General features: G+C 40.2%; 2 protein-coding genes across 3 annotated transcripts in view; one reads left to right on the plus strand and one right to left on the minus strand.

Moving 5' to 3' along the window:
- The window catches only part of LOC109515106 (protein O-linked-mannose beta-1,2-N-acetylglucosaminyltransferase 1-like), a 16,084-nt gene extending 11,564 nt beyond the window's left edge, over positions 1-4,520 (minus strand). Inside the window, exons 1-6 of one of the 2 annotated variants that reach the window (XM_019868706.1) lie at positions 4,439-4,520; positions 4,012-4,201; positions 2,918-3,020; positions 2,737-2,852; positions 2,514-2,579; positions 498-611 (exon numbers count right to left, since the gene is read on the minus strand). In XM_019868706.1, the coding sequence (XP_019724265.1) occupies positions 498-611; positions 2,514-2,579; positions 2,737-2,852; positions 2,918-3,020; positions 4,012-4,185 (573 nt within the window). In that variant the 5' untranslated portion in view covers positions 4,186-4,201; positions 4,439-4,520. Of the gene's footprint in view, positions 1-497; positions 612-2,513; positions 2,580-2,736; positions 2,853-2,917; positions 3,021-4,011; positions 4,202-4,360 lie in introns of both variants that reach the window. The other variant, XM_019868705.1, reaches the window with a different exon arrangement.
- An 823-nt stretch (positions 4,521-5,343) lies between these two features.
- On the plus strand, positions 5,344-7,602 carry LOC109515105 (interferon-induced protein with tetratricopeptide repeats 1-like). Its single transcript, XM_019868704.1, has 2 exons — positions 5,344-5,376; positions 5,681-7,602. Exons 1-2 carry the CDS (start codon positions 5,369-5,371, stop codon positions 6,993-6,995), a joined length of 1,323 nt encoding a protein of 440 aa, XP_019724263.1. The 5' UTR covers positions 5,344-5,368; the 3' UTR covers positions 6,996-7,602.
- The last annotated feature ends 1,048 nt before the right edge of the window (positions 7,603-8,650 follow it).

The following is an 8,650-nucleotide window of genomic DNA, read 5'->3' on the forward strand; positions in this document are numbered from 1 at the left end:
CTCTCTCTCTCTCTCTCTCTCTCTTTCTCTCTCTCTCTCTCTCTCTCTCTCTCTCGGTCTCACTCGATCTCTACCTCCCTCTATCCCTATTCACTCCCTCCCTCAGTCCCTCTCCCTCTTCTCTACCTCCCTCCTTCCCTCCCACTGTACCTCCCAGCTGTCTTCGCACATAGACGAACAACCTTTTGTCCTCACAACATAGGTAAAAGATGATTGATATATATATAGATATATATATAGATATATATATCTATATATATATCTATATATATACACATACATATATGTGTATGTTGTGAGGACAAAAGGTTGTTCGTCTATGTGCGAAGACAGCTGGGAGGTACAGTGGGAGGGAAGGAGGGAGGTAGAGAAGAGGGAGAGGGACTGAGGGAGGGAGTGAATAGGGATAGAGGGAGGTAGAGATCGAGTGAGACCGAGAGAGAGAGAGAGAGAGAGAGAGAGAGAGAGAGAATGACTTATAACAACCAGTAAATTACCTTAATGGTGAAGATAAGAACTCGACCTCGGGTCACCATGTTGAGGAAGAGGATCATGGCTTCATCCTCATGGGGTGAGTAGGTGTCAAAAATTCTTTTGGCCATCACATGACCCTGGGAAACAAAATAGACGCAGGTCATGCGCCACCGTGGATGAAAAGCGACCTGCTTTTATATTTTATTTTATTTTTTCAATACTTTTTGTGAAAGGATGATCGGATGCTCAGGGTGCAGTGTGCACTGACACAAAAATATATCATATTAATAACACGCACACTAGGGTGGTCCATTTTGGAAAAGTTTGTCGGATTCGTCGGGCCGGGTCGGAAATCTTGTCGATACTATGACACAAGGATGTGTGCAAAATTTTATTCCGATCGGATAATTTTATCCCGTCCCGCAGAGCGACCAAAGTTTCCCCTATGGAAAGAATGTTACGGGGCTGAATGGTAGTACGGTTTCTCCCGTACAGTAAGGATTTTGTTTTGCTCAGTTCGCACTTGCAATAATTCAAAGACGGAAGACAGGAACGCATGTATTTCAAAAAAGGCAACCGTGGTTATCCTTCAACACTGGTGAGATTGTTGGTCCATGTTAACTGGTCCATCTGTCTATCTGTCCATCTGTCTATAATGTCCATCAACACTAGTGACACTGTTAGACCGCAAAAAAAACGAAATCCGGCCGTGCGTGCCATCCCATGCCTACTTCGCGCACGGGTGCAACGCCCGGTGTCGCTCCACGACCTGCAGAAGGTGCTGTCGCTGTTCCTCGTCGCGCGTGATGGCGCCGCAGAACGCGCTGATGAGGGCGACGCCCCTCTCCGCAAAGTCGTTCACCACCCGTAGGTGACGAGCGCGCCGACGAGCCGTGGTGATGTTCGATGTCGAAAAGCGTCCTCAGCTCAGCGTCCAGTAAGAATTCCGGCGATTCTCGACTTCAATTGAAAGATATTAGCTCGCCAGTAGGTGACCGTTGTGTGTTAGGCGTGCGTTTGAGTTTGTCTCCGGCTGCTGAGAGCAGCGATGGAATGGTTAGTTAGTCAGGAGGTGATCGTTCGGGCAACATTCAGCCCAGCCAGTGTCACGCATGGCAAAATACACGGTTAAAATACACATGTTCACCCTATTGAGACCAGTTGTTATGGTGGAAACTTTGGCCGCTTTGCGGGACGGGAAAATATCATCAGATCGGAATGAAATTTTGCACAGAACCGTGTACCATAGTATCGACAAGAATTCCGACCCGGCCCGACGAATCCGACAAACTTTTTTTTTTGCCATGAAAATGTGGACCACCCTAACGCACACAGACACAAATGTTTTGGGTTGTTTTTATTTGTGTGTGTTGTGCTCCCTCTACACCCCTCACGATCGACTTGGGACCATTCCGCGAGATACCGGTCCATCGCGATCGACGTATTGGGCATCCCTACCCCTGCCTTAGTCCCTAAATAGAATTACAAAAAAAAACTACTTCAACTTAATATATCACACTATTCACAGTATGTCAAGCAACTTTAACCAAGAAGCTGCTTGTTGCCGGGAAACTGATGAAGTTTGGCGATAAAAGCAAATTAGAGATAGCCTGCACACCCACATCTAAAGTGTGTACGTTAGCATCTGTCGATTCGGTGGCCATGTAGGTTCCAAGCATCACATCGCATCTTCAACCGAGTCCCAGAGATACCCATTACAAGATTTTTATTTTGGAGGGCGCGGAAAAGAATTCCCGTAATCCCTATTCATGAGATAACTGAAAAGCACTGGATCAGCCTCCATTTAGTTTTGCTGGTTAGCTCAGAAAAACACAACCCTATTTAGCCGAAGCTGAGCAAGAATCTGTCAGACGCTTTGAGGAAGTGTTACTTTATGTATTGAGGTACCTGAATAGTTTGAGGAAGCATTAGTTTATGTATTGAGGTACCTGAATGAAAAAAAAGACCCAATTTGGTGTAAATTCAAAAATATTACATCTGTCAAAATTGGTTGTCTACTCGTAAATGGTGAATCTTACAGTTGCTTGGTTGAGAACAATCACATGGATGCCTCTTCCTTGCTCCCGCATATCATCCTCCAATACCTGCAAGAAAGTAGCAAAACACTCTGACAACATGCATATTACAATTAACAATTAAGACGAAAGCACGCCCGCGACCCTCGATAGAATAAGCGGAATAGAACATGGATGGATGGATGTTGTTTATCACTTAGTCGATTTGTCACGCTGCATCACTCACAGTAGTGCCATCCACTGCAACATAGACTTTGGACCGGCTCGAGTAGACCTCAATGTCAAGAACCTTGCGCCCATTTGGCGGTCTGCGAGGCGTCTCCATGTTGGGCATCACATCCTCTTTCAGAAAAACATTCACAAGTTACACCGTAACAATAGTATATAATTGTACAAATGAGCAATACCATATTCTTGGGCTGCTGCTTCTTCATTAGCAACTCTTCTCGTGTCCAAGATGAGTTTAATATTGACTATGACAGTTATCAGTAGAAACAGTACAGCGCCAGCCTGTGAAAGAAAATTAAACAAGCTGAATAATCCTAAATATAAGTTTTGCAAGTTTCTAGTTAGGACTTTTATTACAATTACCTCATGATGACATTAGGTTATGCTTTTACATCAAAATTAAAATCACTAAATCAACAGTAGTTTAACCTTGAGAAAAACAAACTATCAACTTACTCTTACACTCGGAATCCGTGGGGCAACACAATGTCTGATTGATCATTTGCAGTTAAATACGTTGCTGATGGCATAGTGTTACATGGATGCACTTGCATAACTAATGGCCATTGCACATTATTTTGAACAGCATAGGGGAAAATACTTGGAAAAAAATGATTACCAGAAAGAAGAGTGGCAAAAAAATAACTTGGGTGAAGTACAAACTGTTATTAGAGTAACTGTACTTGAAGATGATATCGTGCTTAAAAAACTATACATCTCTTTTCTCACTCTCTTTTCACTGTCCGCTCCAAAACCTTCTATCGGGTTGCATTCCGGGTAAATATCAGAAGGCAAAGATTCATCCATCCAGAGAGAGAGAGAGAGAGAGAGAGAGAGAGAGAGAGAGAGAGAGAGAGAGAGAGAGAGATTTTTTTTTTTAAGTCAATGGGTGAAAGTGGGTCATGTGTTTAAAAACTAGAAACTGTCATTTCTTCGTGTGGATTCTGGGAATAGAAAAATTGTCAGATTCAAAATACAAAATGAAAAATATATTAATTGCAGACTGTTGTTTACAATACATCATGATATAATCACAGCTAATCTTATATTACTTTCAAATACAACCCCAGGTGTTCTATGAGGAGCATATGCAAAGTTTCCCAATAATAATAGGCAAAAAACAAAAGCAACTACGCATCTTGTGGTCCTGAATCCCGGTTTTATGGCAGAATTTGTTCTTGCAACCAATAAAAACATAGTCGCACTACACGCAGATAGCAAGCTTTGTGTGAATATTTGGCAATTATATTAGCAACTGAAACTTTCGTCTCACCTGACAGAGCCGACGAATAGCCCTCTTATTGCACAATTTGTATTTATAAGTGAGGTACAAGCTTCTTTGCTGGCGGGGTATGAATGGTTTCGCTCGGGGGTTAGGAGTCCACGTCTCCATTACGCTACAAATCTCAGACCATCTTCTCTCGTCGTCCCACGGCAAAACTGACATTTAGTCACATTCTCGTCTGCAAATAAAAAGAACAGCGGTGATGCTTTTCACGGATGAATTCAACATAAAAGTGGAGCTACAATCACCACCAGAAAACGCAGAAGGATAATGCCCCAGATTTAGGCAAACTGTGTGCAGGTTTTAGGTTTGAATAAAAAGGTAACATTTTCACTACCATTGGTAACTCGCCTTCAGTAGAACAATCAAATTACGTTTAAAAAAAGCTACTGTATTTTTGCAACATGCTAATTACGTAGTGTTCTGTCGCAGAATCAGTGACGTCACTGAACGACGCTTTCATTCCTTCCCCGGTTTACTGGCTGAATGCAAACACGTATACACGTGGATAGTGCCTCCTACTGGGAAATAATTATAAAACCAGTTTATGAGCGCCTCAAATTGGTTAATGTACAATTTAAAATGTGTATTTATTTATGCAGCATTTGGAAACTATGGGAGTAAAACCAATATCAGTTTATCCCCAAATGTGTTCGTTCAATTATATTCACGACTGACATGTTTCATTCCAAACATTATTGCAAATGTTTTATTTAATACACTATTCACACATATGTAACGCAGAATATACTGTGAAGCTCAAAATGTTAATCATATATTATAGATACTTTTACTTGCTAAATGTATTTTAATTTGGTAACATACCCTCACTAACAGGTTTTCCTTTTGTCCTCTATAGCCTTTTCATTACTTCAATACCCTTAAATTATTGCTCAGTGAAGGTTGTCAAAATAATAAATAGAATAAAATATTACAATATCTTGGCATGTGGTCTACTGTTCATGAAGTAGGATTTTTCATTCTGAACAAATGTTAACATGGGGCTGAATTCTTGAGTACAGTCTGATTTTATTTTCATACCGAGTTGTCTTTTTGTTTGCATATAAAACATGATGATATGAGACACATCTTCCATTTTAAAAAGATGAATATTAATTCTTGATGAATGAGATGGCAACATCCGACAGATCTCATTGAAATGAAAATACAGGTATTTGTGTACTTCACCATACTGTTGAAGAAGTACACAAAGTCCAACAATAATCTCCACGTTTAATGTTTTATTGCACCATAAAAGTTGAACTGATGTTCTGGTGGTGCACCCAAAGCAACAAGATGCATAAAGAATTAAGTCTCTCTAGCGAAACAGTTGGGTCCCAGCTACATGATGAGGTAAATAATTTCTGTGTTTGAGATTGATGATATTTTTAACATAGTATATTTAACATTATTTGCGTTAACTTGTGTTTGGTAGTGGCCTTGACTGTCCATATCTCTGCTACTTTTGCCATGTTTTTTAAAACGCTCTCTATTATCTGGTGGATCTTCTTCAACTGCTGTCTGCTCATGGTTTTCACTGACCTCACTCTCTTATTCATTTTATATATAATTTTAAATGTGCTTTATTTCATGTATCGTAATCTCTTTATTTTTGTGATTCATTCTTCTTTTAACATGAGTTATTGTACATTTTCAGTTCTGTTCAGACTCAAACAACACTGAAGGCCAAGCTGGAGAGCCTGCAATCTCACTTCACGTGGAACCTGAACCCCCATAAAGCCAAACTTTTCCTTCTCAGAGATAAGCTGGAAGACATTGGAACTGCGGAAGGATATAACTGGCTGGGACATATTTACAACTTGCAGGGGTACATACACTACCATCTTGGGAGTACAAAAGAGGCCCTGCGGTTTTTTTGCAGAGCTGCGGAGGCGTTGCGTCAGATGAGAAATACTGTCTCAGAGGAGGGCCCTTGGCTAGTGGTCAACTATGGGAACCTAGCTTGGCTGCACTACCACATGGGAGAACAAGCAGAGAGTCAGACTTACCTGTCCAAGGTTGATATCCTTCTGAATGAATATCCTTCACCATGTCAAGAGGAACTCCACCCAGAGATCTGCGCTGAAAAGGCCTGGGCTCTGATGAAATTTGGAAAAGACAGTACTCTTCTGGCTGTGCAATATTTTCAGAGAGCCATCAGGATGCAGCCAGAAATGATTGAGTGGCACTCCAGTTATGTCTTAGCATTAGTGAGTACTTTTAAGCTTTATAAAACTCAACTAGATGCAAACACTTTTGAGAAACTGAAAATAGCTAAGAAACATGACCCAAATAACCTATACCTTGCAACAATTTACCTAGCAGCTTGTGCTGCTCGAGGAAGAAGAATTGATGGTAAAGCATTGCAATTGGCAAAAAAGATTTTAAAAAAGCCTGCCAGCAGCTACAGTGGTATTAAACCGTTACTTAAACTATACAGAGTATATTTATCAATGGATGAAGCTCTTGATTTGGCAGAGGAAGCTCTTGAAAGACATCCAGGGGAACGATATCTGATGAGGTGTGCTGCAATCTGCTACAAAAAGAAAATTCTTTTGCACAGGGATATTCCGCCGGAACAAGTGGTGGTTGACAGGGCAATCAGCCTCTATAGAGAAGTGATTGCTCTCTACCATCAATCATCACTAAAGAGAAAAATAACTCTTGCAAATATATATGTAAAGTCGACTCAGAACCAAGCTAAAGCTGATGAGATATTTGCAGAACTACTAGATCAGGGTGAACAGGAACCCGGGGACAGACAGATGCTTTATAACTACTATGCAAAATATTTACACTCCATTCAGAGGCAGAACTACAAGTCGATAGAATATTACATGAGGGCAGCGGCAATACAGTATCCATCTGTCTATCGTGGAAACAGCATCCAAATCCTGGAGAAAATTAGGGAAAGGAAAAGAAACAGAATGTGTAGAGAAATAGAGGAGTTTCTAGACATCTTACAAGACTGAACGATTTGTTTACAGCACTTAGCACTGGCATCCAACTAGCATTAGAGTCACTGGAAGTACTGTATGTAGTTTTCTGCTCCGAAATACTTTTTTTGTTTGACAGGAATTCTTTTTTATTTATCGCTAGATTTTCACATCACTTCTTTGAATGATTCATTTTCTTTGACATCAGAGACAATTGAATTTCATGTGTAGAATGCTGTTTGTAGTGTAATAGCGCTAGCTTCGAGTGTGGGCCAATATGGTCGCTCCTGTTGAAAATTTCAGTTGAAAGAGCAAAAGGATATGTAATCTTGAACATTGTTGGCTCAAGTCAAAGAGTCTGTGTTTGTGTATCTGCATGTGGAGTTACTGAGCGTGAGTTGTAGCCGAAAGCAGCTCTTGAATGCATGTACATTCTGTACCGCTCATAATAAAGTGACTGAAGTGCAACAGCAACTGGGTCATACTTGACCACATACAAGGGCATTTAACTAAGTAGGGCTTGGGTGTGTGCGTGTGTAAAATGTACCATTACATTGTACATGAACTCATGAAAATGAGTATTTGTGTCTACTTTTAGATTTACAGTATATAAGGCTTGTACGTATTATAACGAGAATAAAAACACGAGAATGACAAGTTAAACTCTTTGTTATCGCAACAATTGTCATTGAATGTATATATGAATAAAAAAAACTTTCCAAGTCCACATGTAATTTCTCCTACATGTCTGCGACCAATGAGATCACCCGATAATATGATTCAACTTTGGGTCCTAATCCACCAGTTGAGAATCACTGCTTTTGACAAATACGTTAATAAACGTTTTAAAAGTGTAAATACCCGACATGCAAGATCTGTATCTCTTTAACACTTGTTGAAAATGCATTATAGATTGACAGGGCTTTTGTTTAATGCTGGCGCAAGTGAACTCGACGTAAAGACGTCGGTGAAATATGCAGATGAAAGTACCTGCTAGTGATGGGAATTCCGGCTCTTTTTAGAGAGCCGGTTCTTTTGGCTCGGCTCACTAAAAAGAGCCGGCTCTTTCGGCTCCCAAATGGCTCCTCAGTTTTTTTGTTGCTTAAATTCGTTTACTACCAAAAATAATGTAAAATTATGTGTAAAATGAATTACGAATGTAAAAAATATACAGTATATCAAATATTTATTATTTATATGGCTTTATTTATATTCTTCTGAACATACTCAACATGGCGTGCAACATGGAGTGCTACAAAAAAATAAATTACAAAGTACAAAAACAAAGACCCATCTTAAAACAAGGTCAACAAAAAGTTCCAATCTCTGATTGTGCATATTTATAAGTGTTTAAATATTTACAGTAAAACAACATAAGTAAGCTTTGATTACCACACAACAAATTATAAATTAAAATTTGATATTGGATATTTTAACCTTGCACAGTCTACACGCTGCCTTTGAACTATCAATTAAGTTGAAATCAGTCCAAATTTCACTGCGTTTCCTATCCATTTTCTCACCTTTCCACTTTCCACCGTGTAGTTTTTTCTCTGTACTGTAGCGCTATCGAGCTCTCTCGTCTCCCTGTCTCTCCTGTTCGTGTGCTGCTCACAGTGTGCTGCTGTGTCTCTGACTCCTCCCCCTTCTCTTCACTGAAGCGCGCGCGCGCGTGTGTGTGTGTGGGCGTG

Source organism: Hippocampus comes, unplaced genomic scaffold (assembly GCF_001891065.2).
Source record: "Hippocampus comes isolate QL1 unplaced genomic scaffold, H_comes_QL1_v1.1 scaffold233, whole genome shotgun sequence".
Taxonomy (NCBI): Eukaryota; Metazoa; Chordata; class Actinopteri; order Syngnathiformes; family Syngnathidae; genus Hippocampus; species Hippocampus comes.